We start from the raw sequence: 19,456 nt of genomic DNA, 5'->3' as shown, positions 1-19,456 counted from the left end.
TATAGTGGGGAAGATTTTTCATTTAGACAGAACTGAAAAAAATAATTCATGATAAAGAAAGCAAAATAAAATTCTTCGCAGTCAGAAAACTCCACAAAGACTTTTGCTCAATGATAAACGGGATGAGTAGGAACGGAAGATAACTCACTGAACATAGCCTCAAATGCTTGACCTGCCTAGAACTTCATAGCCTACTCAGAGAGCATTTGAACATCTTATGTTATTCAACAACTTTTTCTCTCCCTGTGTGCTTTTCAAGATAACGTTCCAAGATCATTCAGCATCGTTGGGAAAAATAGCTGTATTTAAAATGCAAAATAATGTTGAATAATATTCAAAATAAAAGAATTGTAGAGTTGGAAGAGAACTCAGAGGTCATCCATTCTAACCTTTGTTGAATGCGGGAATCCCCTCTAAGTTATCCTTCATATGTAGGCTCACATTTGCAACAGGGAACTCTACCTGCTGGGGGAGCTGATTTCATTTCTGGATGGCTCTAATCGTTAGAAAGATTATCCATATGTCCTAGCAATTTCTTTCCCCTAATATTTGTCCCTAGGATGAATTTTATTAAAAATAATATAGGACTTGACATATACATTGAGATTCCATTTTCAAGTAACAGATGGCTTTATTCTGAGTGGGTGGGTAATGCTCAAATTTGTCCCACTGTCCTAACCACTGTTTAGCCATGGATTAAATGTGGCTCATGGGCAACCAACACCAGGTGTTGACTTCCTGATTTGCTGCCATAAAAATTTGGCCCATTGACGATGTCCATCTGTGAAGGCCCTTTGGCCTTCAGTTTAATCACAGGACTGATTAAGGGAGCTGGAGCTAAAAGGTCTGCTCTAGATATGTCAGGCATGATCTGGACTTTGGCACCTGCCTATTCTCATCTGTAGCCTTATGCTGAGCTGAAAGATATCTGCTTGGAGGAGAAAAATAGGCAGCAAAAAGAAGAAATGAGAGGTAACTTAAGACATGGAACCTAACTTTGATCAGCATTGCAAAGTTTTAAAAACATTTTTTGAGCCTAGGTTTTAGTGATCCATTTGAAAATATTGCATATGAATATATTTTACATGACTTCACATGTATAATTGATATATTGCTTGCCTTCTCAAGGGGTGGGGGAGGAGTGAGAAGGAGACAGAATTTGGAACTGAAAATTTTTTTAAAAAGAATGTTAAATTTTTTGTGTGTAATTGGGAAATATTTAATAAAATAAATAATAACATATTAAAAATTTTAAAAAGAAAACATTCCATATGGGGAAAGTCTATCTATACATTTGGATCTTGCTGACACCCCTGCAGCCCACCTCTGTGTATTCTATGAAAAAAGTGGATATTTTCACAGTATGAATTCATTCAAAGACAAAGCTATTTCACTATGAGGCTCTTCTTTAAGTAGAATAGATGGGTGAATGCAAATAACAATAGTACACAATGCGTAGGTAAATATTAGTCCTGAGGGTACCAATATACAGGTAATAAAAGCACTTAATGAATGGAATCTCACCTGAACAGTTTTCCCAATCATAGCATGTGTCATAGCCACAGGGCTCCTTCTTTGTGCTGTTGAATGAAAGCTTTATTCTTTCAATGGCCTGTTCCAACTGAGGTCCATCCTGGCAGGATCCAACAGATAAGAAATGTAATTTCTGGGTATTTGCACATTTCTCTGCCAAAAAATTGCAGCTGGGTTTGGTAAAGTAATGGTTGGAGTCTGAACTGAATACACAGAGATCTTCTGAGTAATGACTGCCAGGGGAGAAAAAAAATAACATGTTTATCTGAAGAAGAGGACAAAGACAGACAAGGAGCACCCACAGCTGAATGATGATATCAACTTCTAATTGGTCCCTCCTTTGCCAGCATCTGCCCCACTCCAATGTATCGCACAAACGGCTGCCATATTAATCTTTCTAAAACAGTATATTCACCATAACATTCCCATGCTTACAAGCTATCAGTGGCTCCCTGAAGCCTAGACAATAAAGTCTTAATTTCTTAGCCTAGCATTCAGAACATGCCATCTACAATTTGACTTCAATTTGCTTTCCAGCTTTATTGACTGTGATCTTCTCTCTCTGCCTGTATATATTCTATCCATTCTGGATTATAGTATGTGTGTCTTACAGAGATGATACTGAATCAAGTCCCACCTCCTCTACGAAGCCTCCACTGACTACTCTAGTCTAAGACGATTACTTCATTTCTTTTCTTTTTTTTTTTGGTGAGGTAACTGGGGTTGTGACTTGCCCAGGGTCACACAGCTAGTAAGTGTTAAGTGTCTGAGGCTAGATTTGAACTCAGGTCCTCCTGACTCCAAGGCCAGAGCTCTATTCACTGTGCCACCTAGCTGCCCCTTCCACGTGAATTCTAAAGCACTTTTTGGCTATACCATTTATGTGATGTTTCATTATAGATTATAAAGTATTCAGTTATTTTACTTTTCCTGTGTCACTATATGGACTTTCTAATTGGATATTAGAGGCTTTTTCCCTTAAGTAATTACACATTCATTGCTCATGATGGGGTCACATCAACATAATAAAAATAAAGATTGTACCTAACTTTAGATTTTACATAATACCAATGAAACCAACAAAAGTTTAATATATAGAATTAGGCCAAATAATACCAAAATTCATTTGAAGGGACAGAAGACCAAGAATTTCAAGGGAAATGATACAAAAAAAATAGGAAAAAATGGAGCTTAACATGACCAAGTCTCAAACTGTATTGTAAAAGTAATCATCAAACCTCTTTGGTATTGGTTAAAAAATAGAAAAGTTGACCAATGGAAGAGACTAGACAAGCAAGACCCTGAGGCAATAAAATAGTAGGCTAGTGTTTGACAGTAACCCAATATCACAAACTACTGAGGTAAGATTTTCTTCTTGAATAAGAACTTCTGAGAAAACTGGAAGAGAGTTTTGCAGAAAATAAGCTTCGATCACACACACCATACCAAGCTCCAAACGGATATACAGTCTAAATAGAGAAGATCACATCATTAAAAAATTAGAGGGAAATGGAAGGAAGGACCTCGTACAATTATGTCTAGAAGAAATTAAGAAAGGGGGGGGAATGATAAACTTTAAGTTACAAAATTTTTTCTTAAGCTTACACAAACAAAATCAGCGTAGCTAGAATAAGAAGAGAAGCCATTGATTGGGAAAACAATTTTAACAGCAAAAATCTCTGATAAAGTTTTGATATCCAAAGACCTGATACAAGTAGATAAGAATAAGAGCCATTTCCCAATATATGAGTGATTAATGTGTATGAACAAGCATGATAAATAATTTATTTCATTTAATCCTTACAACAGCCCTGTAAGGTAAATACTTTTATCATCAGTGTCCATGTAGTGAGTATAGTGAGTTAGGTTACTGATGGGAAATAGGTCAAAAGTCACTAGCTGCACTAGGCCCATATAGATACTGGTCCTGATTTGATTTTCATAGTAATTAGAGGCTTGATGATATTGAAAGGAATTCCCTCATGCAATGTCCATTAATCTTCTTTGCAGTTTTGCTAAGTGGAGTCCCTGAAATGATTTGAGGAAGACTCGGGTTTGTGACCAGATTATGAAAGGAGTTAAAAGGAATTTCATATCATTCTTTTGATAAGAGTTTAGAATGAGAGAACTTCCAAAGGTGGCAGAAGAAAAAGATACCAAAAGATATACTTAGATGTCTAAGCACTTCCCTAGCTAGCTAAATGAATCCGGTGATCTAGAGTCCGAAAGTTCAAAAGTGTTAATCTATGATATACAAGAACCTATAGAACCATTCCTCTTGAGAGGATGTGGCACAGCAGCTGAAGTTCAGGAAAGAGTAGCAGAGAGCAGTGTATTAGAAATTCCAGTAGAAAACAGTAAAGAGAAAACTCGGTGGATAGTGAACAGCATGAGAAAATAAGGTAGCAGAGGATCCCAGCTCAGCTGAAAACGTAGCTCTCTGGAAGACATCACCAGAAGGCATTAGAAACATTGCAGGAGAAATCAACAGCTCCGTAAGTATGAGTGGCCCTTGTCACTTCATTACCCCAGTCATACATGTTTACTTTGTGTTCACAAATGTCATCTCCCCAACTGGTAGCATGGCAACCCATGGGACAGTGTATTCCAGTGTGTATCTATAATGTTTCTTATCACCTATCTTTCTATGCTCTTAAATGTTTTTTGTTTGAGGGTAATATGTCCTCTGATTCTCTGTTAAGAAGAAATACTTTGGTGGGGGCTCATGATCAGTGATCTTGAGTGGATATTGACTCATAGATATACAATGTACCTTGAATTTGACGGTATTTTGTGGGGCACATAAGTGCCACATACAGATCAGGAAACAGAGAATCGGGAAGGATTAAAGATGTACAATTAGCATGATATATATAGTAGATATAGCCATAGAGTTGTAGTCAGGAAGACCTGGCTTCAAATGCTACCTTAAGCACTTACTAGCTGTATACCATTGGTTAAGTCAATTAATATCTCTGGGCCTCAATTTCTTCATCTGTAAAATGAGGCCATTGGTCTTGATGGCCTCTAAAGTCTATTCCAGCTCTCTAATACTATCATCTTCTGGCTTACGATCCCAATGACTTGTCCATGATCACACAGCTAGGAAGTATTAGAGGTAGGATTTGAACCCAGTTCTCTTCTGACTCTAAGTCCATTTTCTTTCTATTATATCCTGTTAACTCTGATGTCATAGTATTCAAGTTGTAGGTTGTTGAATGTGCTGATTAAGACTGTGGCTAACAATAAAAGGCCTTATGCAGAATAAGGAAGTATAATTAAAATACCTCATGGAGGGAAGGAATTTAGACTAGCGGGATCTCACAAGCTCTAAAAAGAAATATATTGTTTTAGTCCTTCAGCTTTGGAAAGAGGTCTTAGGTAATTTTATCCTTTAACTTGTGGTTTCAAATTTACAAATGACCATCTGTATAGCATTGAATGGCCTTGTCAAATTTCAAAATATGGTCCATGTAGTAGCTTACCCACTACAGTCATCTTCTGGAGACATACAAACACATTGGGATTCCACTGACTTACGTCCAGGTCCACAATTGCTCATGTGGGTTGGAACATCTGGAACAAACAAATGAAGGACATGAAGACTCTCATCTATGCAATAATCAATTGACTTCAAAGTGCTGCTTTTCCCTTAATTTTTAATAAGTTTTTTTTAACATTCTCTTCTTTTTAACTGTTGAGTTCCAAATTCTTCCCCACCCTCCTACTCCCCCTCACCCACTGAGAAGACAAGCAAAATGATGCCATTATATATGTGAACTCATGCAAAACATCTCCATATTAGCCACATTGCAAAAAAGGGAAAAAATAATGAAAATGAGAAAATTATACTTTAGTTTGTACTCAGAGTTCATCAGTTCTCTTTCTGGAAGTGAATAGCACCTCCAAATAGCATATTTCAGTATTCGCAAGTAGAATTGGTCTGTCAGCATGGAATGGTAGGACTCAAGAGTTTTGCTTGTTGTGCTGTTCTAGGTAGAGACTAGATGAAAATGTATTTCCTCTCTAGAAGCCAAAACACATTGCTATAGATCTTGGAAGGGAAGGAAGGAAAAACAAAACAAGGTCACATGGAAAAGAGAATCATGACATAGGGAACTGTATTCAAGTATGTTAGAAACTTCAGACCAAGCCAAAGTAGAAAAAATAATTAATGCTGGGTAGAGGGTTGAGTGTTCATGACTTCAGAACCATCTTTTCACCTGAGGAATTTATCCGTGTAATAATTCAATAGGTAAGGGACACATTTTAAGTTGATTTAGAAGTCAAACGGAGGGCACCGGGTGCTCCCGGCTACCATCAAATATGAAATGCGATTAAAGCCAAGCGGTGCAGTAGGCAGAGCACAGGCTCTAACGTTGAAAGGCCTGGATTTGAATCTTAGCTCTGCTACTTACTTCTTGTAGGGCCTTGGGTAAGTTGATTAATGTTTCTGGGCTTCAGTTTTGCTAGCTAGAAAATGAGAGCTTGAATAGGCAGCCCTTTTCAGCTATGTCACTATGATCCTATGCTCTCCAGGTTACCTTCTAGCTAAATCCTACGATCCGAGGGAGAACCAAAGAGATACCCTCTATGACCAAAATTCCAACCAATGACTTTTTATCTCCCAGCCTTTCTTGTTGTTATTGTTTAGTCGTGTCTGACTCTTAGTGATCTCATGAGCCACTCTGTCCATTGGGGTTTTTTTGCAAAGATCCTGGAGTGGTTGGCTATTTTCTTCTCTCATAGATTTGGCAAACAGAGGTTAAGCGACTTGCACAGGATCACACAGCTATTAAGTATCTGAGTTCAGATTTGAATTCAGGTCTTCTTGACTCCAGGCCCAGAGCTCTATCTACTAAGCTATCTAGCTGTTCTATACATAATGTACACACATATATGTCTGCATATGTATATATACACATACATAAAATATACACACTTTATATATACACTTTATATACACATACATACATACATATAACTCTAGTTATATATGCATTGTACACCAATCATGCATGTTCCACAGAAGCACATTAAAGGAAAACACACTGTCAGTGCTATGTTATTGATTTGGCTTGTGGCTAAGGCACTAACCTCGTTTGCAAGTGAGTGAACTTGGAATCGCTGGCTCCCAAGACTTTTTCCCACATGTGTAATTTGGTGGCCCAGTAATGACAAAGCCATGGGGGCAGGTGAGTTTGATGGTATCTCCAATGTCATATACACTTTGATATGGTGTGATTGAAAAGCCTTCCTGTACAAATGGCTTTAGGCACCCTACCCCTGTAAAGAGAAACAATGATATTAACATGTTATATGAAAAACCATATATTAATAATTATAAACAGATTTTGTGTGGCTTAAGGGAGCTAAGATGCATTTCCTATCAGCTTAGTTACACTGCATCCTAATGGGTTACTTGGGATTTAATGGCTTTCATTTGTATAGTACTATGTAACATACAAAGCCAGAGAGGTAGCTGAGGGCACAGGATTTGGAGTCAGAGGGCTTGCTTGTTGGTCAATAATTTTCAAGTGTAATTTCATGTAAATTTCCATCTTCTTCCCTAGCAGACATTTCAGAGCTGCTAATGAGCTACAGATTGACTCGTCAGTAGTTTCATTTTCTCTCCTTGCCTGTGTGGACTAATTGCTAGAATGGCCACTGAGCAGCCGAATGACCAAAAAGCATTAAGACCAAAAAGGAAAACAGATAGCTTGTGAGGAGACAATTCAGGAGCAGCCTTGGAGTTATGGAGAGTTGGTAGGAATTTTTAGATAATGTATCTTTCAACGGGAGAAGACAAAAAAAGTTTGTTTTTGTTTCTGTTGGTTTTTTTTTACACTGATAGGCAAATCAGAGAGGTAATTACCGTTGTCTCTTAGAAAAGAGATTAATTTTATAATAAATACTTTGAAAAAAAGGTTTACCTCTAGTGACACCAAAAATTTTATGTGTCAAAATTTGTTAAGATTAATTAGGATCATTTTAAAAATGACTATCTTACATGCTGGTGAGTCTTGCTAATTTTGGTTTTTTGCCTCTTTTATTCTTTGTTATAAGGAATGGTTCTTCGGGAGGGGTGAGGGCTGGAATACACTGGGAAAGATAGGTGACAAAAAAACAAAGTTATAAAATTTTATTTAAAAAAAATGACTAATGCAGGCTGCTAGGTGGTGCAGTGTATAGAGAACTGGCCCTGGATTTGGGAGGACCTGAGTTCAAATCCGGCCTCAGACACACAACACTTACAATTTGTGTGACCCTGGGCAAGTCACTTAACCCCATTGCCTAACCAAAAAAAAAAGAAAAATAACTAATGAAAATAAAAGTCCATTAACTTATTTTAGCTGGCCAAAACAATAGGATTTACTAGTCTACCTAGTACTGAATCACAGTCTCTTTTTGTTGACTTTAATTTTTTAAAAATTCATTTTGTTACTCTAATATGGGGTCAATTCATCTCCCTGGGCATCTCTAAAATGACATGGCTTGACTAGAGGCTTTCTTGGTCCTTTTCAAGCCTGGAGATTATAGGTCATTCTGAAATTTATCTACATATCCTTACTTTGACATTCCACATCTTCTTGCCTCCATGTCTGATCAGGTAAACACCTGAAGTACGGATACCCAACAAGATTGAAGCCCATCATGCAGGTAACTTCGACTTCTTCTCCAACAGAATACAGCCTCTTCTCACTCTACAAACAATAAACCCCAGAAATCCAACTCAGAGGTTTTATGATACTGTCATAACACTACTGCCAATAATGAGCTTCAAGCATTCCCATCTCCTTGAGAGCTTCTAGACTGATTGAGAGTTGGTTTATTAATGGAACTAGAGATGGCATTCTTTCAGCCATCCACTGCCAGGAAAACCAAGGCCTCAGCAGAGAGGGTGCCTTGCCACCTGCCCTGCCATTATCTGTTTCTTCCCACAAGAAACACTGACCTTTCTGATCCAGACTTTTAGAGACTTCCTGCCCCACCTTGGGAGGAATTATTGCACTTATCTTTCAGGTGAGGGCTACAGCTGCCCAGACTGGATAATGAGTGATTCAATCCTTGCTTCTGTCCACTATACCTAGATGATCCCATAGCCCTAAATCATTCTTCATTCCATCCAGCCATCTGCAAGTATACTGGGACCTAGCCAAAAAAGTCATCTTGCCATCTGCCTCTGTAACTTTACTTGTACCATGCTATCCCTCCCTTCAATTTTTTACCTCTTGCTCAGGGGAAAATAATAAAGGGCCTGACAAATTATCCAAGTCCACATGGATTTGAGTTCAGCCCTCCATCACATTCACATACCATCAACCACATTTCATAACCTTCCAGTGAAGTTGGGGTGGGGATGGACAGAAGTGGGGAAGGGGGTGGGCAAGAGTGGGAGCGGGGTATAAATAAGAGTAGGGGAATGAAGAAGGATGCAGTCTGTTTCTTTGTTTTTGACTTACCTAGGTGGAAATAGAAAGGTGGGGACGGACATCACCTGAAAATTTGGTCATGGGATGAGAACATAGAGCTTTATAGATTTTGTGTTCTTTTTAAATCTACGGAGACTACCAGAAAGTAGACACACACCTATTCTCAGAAGTGGTCCCGAGTTTCAAGTTTGTTCATTTTCCTCTGTGCCTAAGACCCTAACATTAACTTAGTTCATGGCTGGGGTAGCTCACCCTGAGGAGTCCATTTTCAGGAGGAATAGGTTTAACACATCCAGACTCAGGATTAATTTCATCAATGTCCACCTCTTTCAGGGCCTCATCATCATTTATGCAGATATCCCCCCTGGGGAAGCAAAAAGGCATGTATGTACATGTGTGTGTTGTAAAGAAAATTAGAGAAAAACCCAATGCCTTACCAGGAATGTTTTTCAAAATACATCAGATACCAATCATATCTTATCAAAATGCTTAAGAGTATCTTTATCACTCATGTCAGGGAAGGAAAAATCCCTAGTTCCTTCCCATTCTTCACCTGTTTTCAAATATTGAAAAAGAACATTCCTCTTCTTGCTCTTGCTCTCCTATACAAGGCTTCCCTCCATTCTGGGGCACAGGGTTGTTACATTCACGGGTCCTTCTTCTTTTATAAGAAGCATCACATGAACTCCATGGGGACCAGCAACTCCAGGCACCATCAACTTCATCTGGGATAGGAAGAGACATCACTAGGGATTTGACTAACTCCTCCCAAGATATCTGGATGAAGAGTCTATAATTGTGGCTCATTTGCAAATAAGGGGCAGGAATAACAGCATAATTAAATATTGAAAAGTAAATTCCACTGGGGTTAGAATGGGGAGACCACATGGATGGCCACTTCTTTTCATATCATGCAGGTAGCACCCATGTCAGTCAGTCAATATCAGTCAATTGCATTTATTAAGCATCCACTATGTGCTAGGTATTGGGGTTGCAAAGAAAGGTAAAAGGCAATGCCTGCCCTTAAAGAATTCACTGTCTAATATAACTGAATACAATATAATATAACTGAAACTACTGATGGAAAAGGGATCATTTCACTCTCCCTGGGAGATAGACACTACCTTAGCCATGCCACTGAAAAACGGTAAATGAGACTATATATTGTGGATTCATATATAATTGGAAATCACAGAGTAGCTGTCCATAAATGGGAATAAAGAATGCTTTTCTAGAACCTGTGGTAGGTGGTGCCAGTTTGTCTGATAGGTGAGCAGAGAGTGATTGACCTTCAACTTTCCAGCAAATGGTGACAGGAGAATCATTACCTCTGATGTCTATGGGTATGGTCTTCACTCTTATTGCTTGAGAATGTTAGTCAATATTACAGAACCCTTGTACCATAGTATGCACGATTAGAAGACTGGAAGCAGGCATTCAGCAGAGTGTGAAATGTCACTGAGTTCTTGCTTATGTAGAGAAAAAGTCCTGATTGTAAAAATCTCACTTTGCAACTGATCCTAAAGATTTTTTTTTGTAGAGCTAATTCACCAACATGCATGAAACTGAACTTGTGGCACAACTTTCTGAATTCATAATTGGTCTTTTGGATGGCTCTCACCTGGCACACATTTAACAGCTTTAGCAGCCCTAGATGTGGGTGGCTATTACTGAGATGGGAAACTGTAGAGTTTCTCAAAATTAGCCTAAAAATGGCACACATACAATGACCTTGGAAGGCAGCTATTATCTCAGGGTGGAAAGTCTTCCCTGTCCAGGTTCTAATAACTATTTTGAGAATTACTCAAGAGGGAGGGAGAGGAGTTGATAAATCCAGTAAGACTTCTTGCAAAAGTTACAAAGTAGGGGGGGAAAACTGTTGAACTATTAGCAGCAAAACATGAAGTTACACACAGTTATACTTCAAAGAAAATTCAACTCCAAGTGTGAAAGGAAAAAGGGTTATAATGAGCTGTTCTTAATATAAATGCTTCTACTAAGCAAAGGAGTCTCCAAAAATGAGGTTTGCATTGGCTGCTTCAGTATACAAAAAGCAATAAATGGATTCAATCTTGTGCCAAAAAAAAAAAAAAAGACTGGAAGCAAAACAAAGGTAGGCTAAAATGTTTTATCTAAATGTTATCAGTCCCCCAATGCTAAAGCACAGTGATCTGCACACAGTAGGAGCTTAACAAATGTTTGTTGAATATAAAAAAAATGAATAGAGTGAATGGAGTGAGTGGATGAATAAATAAAAGACCCCAAGAGTTGTAAATCCATGGTATTACAACAGAAGACCAGAAAATTTTTTATCTGTCACTGGCCTAAAAACCTTAGCTCATTTTGAATTCATTCTCCTTTACAAGGTCAATTTCCTTTTTCTTTTACTTAGGCAGCCAAGCACAACTTACTATCTGTGTGACTGTGGGCAAGTCACACAAGCTTTGTCTGCCTGTCTGCCTTAGTTTTCTCTACTGTAAAATGCAGATAATTTTACTACTTCCCAGAGTGCCACGTAGTAGGCACTTTAATAAAAATCTTGTGCCCCGCCCCTGCCTAGAAGCTCAAAGCCTTTCTAGTATTTATGATACTTTCAAAGATGTTCCCTAAAAGGATTTTATACAGGATGGGGTGGTTTTCGTTGACTGTCTTAAAAAGTATTTTAGAAAGAACGTGGCTATTTCACAACAATCCACGGATACCCACTGGATGTGTAGTCTGGGGCTCGTTTCTCACAGTTCTCGCCATAGGTTCCACTCTGACACACACAGAGGCACTCGGTTCCTGAGAGTGTGGGTCGGCCGTTGTTAGGACATGGGGAACATTTGCAGGGATCAAACTTTTCAGCATATTCGTGAAGAGCTTTCTTGAGATTTTTCCGTTTTGTGACCGCACAGGGAATGTTTTTCACCAAGTCCAAGATAGATGCCAACTAAGAGGATATCAGGAAGAAGAGTAATCGGTCATTCAATCAAATGATAAGCATTTATTAAGCACTTGCTGTGTGCCAGACACTGTAGGCTAAGCACTTGGGACACAAAGAAAGGTTAAAAAGAGTCCCTTCTCACAAGGAAGCGACATTCTCATGGGAAAACAACATAATCACATAAATAGATATATACAAAATACAGACAGAGTAAATGGAAGGTGATCTTGGTTGGAACTGCTCTGATAGCTAGGAGGACTGGGAAAGGCCTGTTTGAGGATTATTTGACTTGACACTTGGAGGAAGCTAGGGACTCTAAGAGGTGGAAGGAAGGCAGGAAAACATTTCAGGCATGGGGGACTGCCAGTGAGAAAGCACAGAGACCAGAAATTAGAATGTGCTATTGGAGTAAAGCAGCTAGTTCAGCATGGCTGGATCGTAGAGTGCAAGGAGGGGAATAAAAGAAGATTGAAAAGGAAGGAAGAAGCCAAGTTGTAAAGGGCTTTAAATGCCAAAAAAAAAATTGACTTCATATTTTATTCTGAATGTAGTAGGGAGACAGTATAGTCTATTGAGTAACTGAGGTGATAGACCTGCTCTTCATTTCCTGCCCAGTTGTGTTCCTTTAGTCTTCTCTATCTCTGGGGACACCTCCCCCCTTCCCTTTTCAGCTTCTTTTTGTATGTTATGTTTCCTCAGTGGATTGCAAACTTCTTCACTATCTTGCATTTCTTTGTATCCCCAGGACTAGCACAGTGCCTGTCATATAGTAGCCATTTAATTAATGTTTATTGACCAACTGACTGAGGACACTTTAGGAGAATCACTTTGGCAGTAACAGCCAAATCACCTTTGGCTAGATGTTCAATAGCCGTAGAAGTCTGTTGGAATGAAAAAGAAAAGCTGAAAAAATTTCTCACCTAAAAGGAATAACTTAGGATATCATTCAGGTCTTATCATTCTGGAGGGAAGTCCTCCAAGGGCTTGTTGTGTGAAAGTGGAAGATTTATCTGTCCATCTTTTTGAGAAAATAGACTCTCTCTCTCTCTCTCTTCTCTCTCTCTCTCCTCTCTCTCTCTCTCTCTCTCTGTTTTTGCCTTCTCTAAGATGTGTCATCATTGCCCCTTCTACTCTCTTAGGAGTTGTTCCATTGGGAAGTGATAGTCTCTCAACTAACTCCATGCCGTGGTTTCATGCAATTCTCAGAGGCACATGGTAGGCACCTAATAAATGCCAGTTGACTAACTTTGAGCCAGGCAGCTAATGGTGCTGGGCAACTCTGCTAAAATCTTTCAAGGCTTCATCTGAGCAGAGACTCTGGCAGGGGGTGGGAATGAGTCTGAAAGAAGGTTTTCTGACCTTGATGTTTTGGCTTCTGGTGAAGCCATAAGGAGAGATGGAATAACAAGATGAAGAAACAAACAAAGTAGTAGGATGAACAGCAGAGTTAATGCCGATAAGGAAAAAGAAGTACTAGGAAACAGCCTCATTTTCAGTGTGACAGGCTTGAGGCCTGAAGCAGTTATTTTCTGTAGTGTAGAGAACACAATCCAGTTATACTCTCTGGTCTCTATTCCCATATAGCATAAATGACCTTCGTTCATATTGCATGTAAATAAGACCTAACTTCCATGGGGACTGAATTACCTATTCCCTACTCAAAGGAAACATTACATCCTTTTGTGGATCCCATTTATTTCCTAAACAAATTAGCAGACACAGTGGCCATTCTTAGGTAGCTGGTGATGTTTTGTGCAGTGGAAGTACTCTGTGAATAGCTGTATTGGGGGCAGAAATAATCCCTCTCCTTTGGAAATGTTGTAAATAATTTTATTATAGATGATTTCAGACATATTTGTTGTAGAAAAATGGATCAGTGAATAAAGAGAATCAAAGGGTTTGTATAATGTGGAATTCCAAAAAAGGGGATGGGGCAGCTAGATGGTGAAGTGAATAGAGCTCTGGCTTTGGAGTCAGGAGGACCTGAGTTCAAATCCAGCCTCAGACACTTAACACTTACTAGCTGTGTGACTCTGGGCAAGTCACTTAACCCCGATCGCCTCACAAAAAAAAAAAAGTAACCAGATTGAGAAGGGATTTAAATGATCTTTAGAGAGGTGGATTGGCATCATGGATAGAGTACAAGAGTCAAAATCAAGAAAACCTAGGTTCAAATCCTGACTCAAACATTTGCTAGCCATGTGACCTTAGTCAAGTCACTCAACCACTCTGTCTCAGTTCCTCATCTGCAAAATGAAGGGGTTGAACCAGACGGCTTCCAAGGTCCCTTCCAGTCAGGGATATGTTGGCAATTGACAACTGGTAATGCTTAACAAAAATACATGAAGGATACACTTTTAAGTTTAATCTGCATTATTATCATTTTCTCCATCACTTTTGTAAGTCTAGAGAATCAACAAAACAATACATCAAGCCCTGATTTGTAGTGTTTGATGAAAATTTAACAATGACTCTTGTTAGTTAATCAGTTTAAACTAGCACCACCAGGTCCCTGCTTTCATCTCCGAATAATCATATGATTTATGGCCATTTCAGTGGACATGAGGCCCTCTATCAATACTAGAGGAGATGACCTCCTTTCATGGAATTATAGTAGTCAATCTGCCAATAGTCAATAAGCATTTATTAAACACTTATTATATGTCAGGCACTGCGTTAAGGGCAGAAATACTCAAGTAGATTGGGGCAATGGAGACAGAATGGTACAGGTTCTAGAGTTTGAGGACCCAGGTTCGAAACTCACCCATTACCCTTGCTATATCTACTGTAAGAGGCAGTTAGATGGCTCAGTGGCTAGAGCACTGGGCCTGGAGTCAGGAAGACCTGAATTCAAATCCATCCTGAGAGAACACTAGCTAGGTGATCCTGGGCAAATTATTTAATATCTGTTTGCCTTATTCCACTGGAAGAAAAGGGCTAACCATGCATCTTCCCTGAGCCACATCAGTTAAGTGAATAGGATGGATCAGTTGGCCCATGAGGTCTTTCCAGCTCCACTCTGTGATCTAACGATCAATTCTAATCAATAAAACTAAGAACAGTAAAATCTGGAAACCAATGACCCTGGAGATATTTTCCCACCATTCAGCAATCCCATGAACACAAAGGAATAATATAATAGTAATAGTATATCAATATATCATAATATTAATTATATTAACATAAGTTTTATAATATATGATATAATATAATATGATATGATAAAATATAATAATAGTAATCCAATAAAAACACTTGCAAGCAAAGTGTAGAAATTAGATATTACAGTACGCCCAGGGTGATATGACAATTAATATTTGTACAGATTTGAGCTTTCTTATTCAGCAAGTTTCTTCTGCTGGATAGTCAAATATATTTGAGGCATGCCCTGAATTCTGAGTAGTGTTAACCAAAATCCTTGTTTGGGTGACAAAAATGATATAATTTCAATTTTATGTCTGAGGGGAAAAGGCATGTTCTACAAGTGCACTAAAGGGAAGAATATATTTCCTTACTGATTGGAGGAAGGCAAGGAGAATGGGAAATGGACTGTAGGAAGTTGGCTTTTCTTTGCTTGAGCATGACTGCCACTGGTGACCATCAATAATCCTTTAAGTTTTACCTCAAAGTCAACGACAGCAGGGTTTTCCTTCACAGACTGCAGCCATTCAGTAAATACAGTCTCTTCTGGAGAGGCTCCTTTTTTCTCCCATGCTAAAGCTGCAGCGTATTCACTCCTTCCTCCTCGGACCAAAGATAGGGATTTTTCAGCTCCTTGCAAAAACGAGCCTGTGGAGGGGTTGTCCCTTCAAATTTATTGCAGATTTGCACTTTAAAAATAAAATCTTCCTATTTGTATCCTGGGGAGACTGATGGAGATCATTATTCATGGCTATGGATCATCACCAGAATAAGTTGAATTTATCCTCACTCTACCATGGATGAAAGGTGAAGTGTATTTTGTTTTCAAAGAGAGCTTACTCTGTGATGCCTAACCTCTGCCTTTTAATTTGTAGCCTCTCATGCCTCTATCCCAGGGAGTAATACTAATTCATATAATGTAAGCAAAAACAATGTTGGAGCATCAAAGTTTGGGGTAAGGTTGGAAAATATTCTTAAGCTTAAAAGAAAGGGTCTTTTTCTTTTTTATTATTAATTGATTTATTTTTAGTTTTCAACATTCACTTTCATAAGCTTTTGAGTTTTAAACTTTCTCCCCCTCCCTTTCCACCTCCCTCCCCAAGACACCATGCAATCTGATATAAGCTTTACATATACATCCCTATTAAACATATTTTCACATTAGTTATGTTGTAAAGAAGAATTAGAACCAATAGGAGGAACCACAAGAAAGAAGAAACAAAACAAAACAGAAGAAAAAAAAGAGCAAATAGTATGCTTTGATCTGCATTCAAACTCTATAGTTCTTTCTCTGGATGTGGATAGCATTTTCCATCATGAGACTTTTGGAGATGTCCTAGATCCTTACTGAGAAGAGCTAAGTCTATCAAAGTTGGTCATCGCACAATGTGGCTGTTACTATGTACCAGGTTCTCCTGTTCTTCTCACTTCACTCAGCATCAATCCACATAAGTCTTTCCAGGTTTTTCTGAAATCTGCTTGCTCCTCATTTCTTGAGAAACTATTTAACTAAAAGGATAACTAATTGAATTGGAAGGGGCTAAATTAAATAAGATTTACTTAGAAGAAAGGGAAATTAGTTTTAAAGTCAAAAGAGTTAGGTTCAAATCTTGACTCTGCCACTGTCACCTGTGTGACCTTGGTCAAGTCATGAATCAAATGAGGAGCAAGGGGAGAGGGTTAGGCTATAAAGATCTCAAAGGTCACTTCCAGTTCTAAATCTATGAGCTTATGTTTGTGACATTCCCTGTAATGACAGCCTTGACTCCTGCCCTTGGATTTCTTTAGAACCAATGGCTAGGAACTACTTACTGCCACTGACTGACTTAGCTTAATCTTGATCAAGGATCCAACCTGTCTCCTAGGCAGAGGAAATAAAGATTAACAGAGCCATGGATTTGATGGCTTACTATCAAGTCAGCCTAGCAAGGCCTGTGTCAAGATTTCAGTACTTCATCTCTTACTTTATTTTCTGTGAATATAACTCATCCAAAGCTCCATTTTCCCAGTAATTGGATCCTATCTTCATTGATCTGCTTGTTTCTTCCCTCCCAAGCTACCTTGTATTTAACTACTTTACATTTAGTTTTCTTATATTTATTCTGTATGTATATATATATTATATATATGCTGTGTGTGTGTGTATGTCTATATGTCTAGGATTTATATATATATATACTTCTTGCCTCCCCTGTTTGATTATAACCTTCTTAAGATGAGGTAGTGGTTCATTTTCCAACCCCATGCTGCAACTACTGTCCTGCCTGGTTTCAACTCCATGGAACAAGATGCCCCTCCAAGATAAGCTCATTGTTTCCAAACTCACCACCATGCTGCTAACTAAAGACTTGATTGACTCCATTTCTCTCAGCTTTCTCTCCCCATTAGTTTGGAAGGGGGAGACTGGAGTATCAAACTCCTTCCAATGCCTTCCTTTATGGAGGGCAGAAACTGGACTCTCAGATCACTCCACTTGGCATCTGCTGCCCTGCCTTATTTCAGCTCAATGGAATAAGGGACCTCTGTGCCAGGTAGACACTGGTGTTCCATTTCCCCCCACCATATCCCACCACACACACTTTTCTGCCTCCATTTGTGAGTTGTCTCCCCCATTAGGTTGTAAGATCCCTAAGAGCAGGGACTGTTTTCTTTTTTATTAATTGTATCCCCAATGCTTAGCACAATGCCTGGCACATGGTAAAGACTTAATAAATTTCGTTAATTGACTAATTGATTAGTATCCAAGTTCCTTGGACAATTGGGTTGTGCCTTGCTATCCCCTGCCCAAATCCTTCCAGTGACCTATGCCCTGTAGTGGAAACTCTGTCCCCATGCCTACTTATCTATTGCTAGAACTCTCTGAAATTGATTACATATCTGCCCAGATGCCTTTTTATTGAAGGATAGCTTAATTCCATGTTCTGTCTGATGAGAAAACTACTTGTGCACATCATCACAGAATCTGAAATGGAAAAGGGACCTCAGGGGTTATTTAGTCCAATCCATACATGAATAGAAATGCTGTCTTCTGCATCTTTGACAAGAGGTCTTCAACTTTCTACTTGAAAACCTCTAGTACCAGTCTTTGACCTAATGGCATAAACCTCTTCTGCTGTGCCCTGCCTTTCTACCTATACATCTACCCATTACCTAATCTTATACTTATTTAATGTCAACTACCCACCTGCCTGCCTACATTTCAGGGTATTGCTGTACTGGAAACAGACCCCAGTCTCCAGATCTACCCCATTTAGTGTCTAGGTCTTGGTTAACTATGATCTGTTCTGCCTTTAAACACAAGACCTTGCCACTGGCCTTGAAAGACCAGTTCTGACGTTTAATATTCCTTCAATAACATTTAACCTCTGAGAATTAAATTTTTAAACACCAGAAAATAACTAATAGTTACTTGGTAAAGAAAGGGTAGCTAATGTGGTTCATGACTAAGAGGTTTAATCTGGCCCTTAGTGGTCCTGAGTAAGTCTCAGCCATGGTTCTTGCTCTCCATATTTAAAACAGCATGTGGCAATTAAACCAAACCCTGGGATGAAGGAGTAGAATGGTTTAAATAAGGCCAGCTATGTGTAAGATGCCAACAGGCTAGAACTGCGGGCTTAAATGAACAAGATGGGATTTAATACAGAGAAATAGAAAGTCTTACCCTTGGAATTTAAAAAAAACAACATTTTACAAGTGTTTGATAAGTGAGGCATAAAGCAAGGAAAAAAATATAATCTGACATTTTTAGTGGACTGCAAGCTGAGAATGAGTCAACAGCAGGATATGGCAGCAAAAGAGCCAGGGCTACCTTAGGCTACGTTGAGAGAATCATAGTATACAGAAAAAGGGCGATGATATTCCTGTTGTACCTGTCTTAATGGGACAGACCACATGTAGAGTAAGGACTGCGTTGAGTTGTGAATGCGACATTTCAAGAAGCCACATTAATAAGTTAGAAAGCATTCAGAGAAAGACAAACAGGATGCTGAGGTCATCAGGATTATGTGATTTGAAGGTAAACTGAAGGAACTGAGTATGTTTAGCCTGGAAGAGAGAAAGCTAATAGAAGAAATGACTCTGTACACCACTGAGTCTTTCTTACCAAGATAGTCTGCCATTACCTTCATAGCGTTCTAACATCTTGTTTGTGGTACACCTGTTCTCTACTTTCTTTTTCTTGAAAAACAGCCTCCGTTTAACAGTTTCAATGCGGACACAGTGTCGGGATTCTTCCTCTGTTAAGCCTGGGATGTAGGACATAAGCAGAGCAAACCCTGAGAATAATCCCTCCAGGGAATGGAGAAGCTCACTTTCTTTTCTAGTCCCCACCAGTCGCCACTGACGAGAATTAGGCGGACTGCTTTCATGCCCAGCTGATACTTTTAGAGGCAATGAAAACTTCTGTCAGGCTGAATACGATCCA

The 19,456-nt window shown here is 38.9% G+C and overlaps 1 protein-coding gene across 3 annotated transcripts in view; it reads right to left on the bottom strand.

The window, feature by feature from the left end:
• C6 (complement C6) overlaps positions 1-19,456 on the bottom strand; it is a 69,799-nt gene that overhangs the window by 7,303 nt on the left and 43,040 nt on the right. For 2 of the 3 annotated variants that reach the window (XM_020996319.1, XM_020996337.2), the window contains 9 exons: positions 19,155-19,277; positions 15,515-15,681; positions 11,673-11,898; positions 9,520-9,691; positions 9,219-9,330; positions 8,105-8,237; positions 6,631-6,819; positions 5,019-5,109; positions 1,525-1,766 (listed from right to left, as the gene is read on the bottom strand). In XM_020996319.1, the coding sequence (XP_020851978.1) occupies positions 1,525-1,766; positions 5,019-5,109; positions 6,631-6,819; positions 8,105-8,237; positions 9,219-9,330; positions 9,520-9,691; positions 11,673-11,898; positions 15,515-15,681; positions 19,155-19,277 (1,455 nt within the window). The remainder of the gene's footprint in view (positions 1-1,524; positions 1,767-5,018; positions 5,110-6,630; positions 6,820-8,104; positions 8,238-9,218; positions 9,331-9,519; positions 9,692-11,672; positions 11,899-15,514; positions 15,682-19,154; positions 19,278-19,456) is intronic. The other variant, XM_020996327.1, reaches the window with a different exon arrangement.

This window comes from Phascolarctos cinereus, unplaced genomic scaffold, assembly GCF_003287225.1.
Source record: "Phascolarctos cinereus isolate Bilbo 61053 unplaced genomic scaffold, phaCin_HiC Scaffold_4;HRSCAF=312, whole genome shotgun sequence".
Classification (NCBI taxonomy): Eukaryota; Metazoa; Chordata; class Mammalia; order Diprotodontia; family Phascolarctidae; genus Phascolarctos; species Phascolarctos cinereus.
The sequence above is the reverse complement of the archived record's forward strand: the minus strand, read 5'-3'. Positions and strand labels throughout refer to the sequence as shown.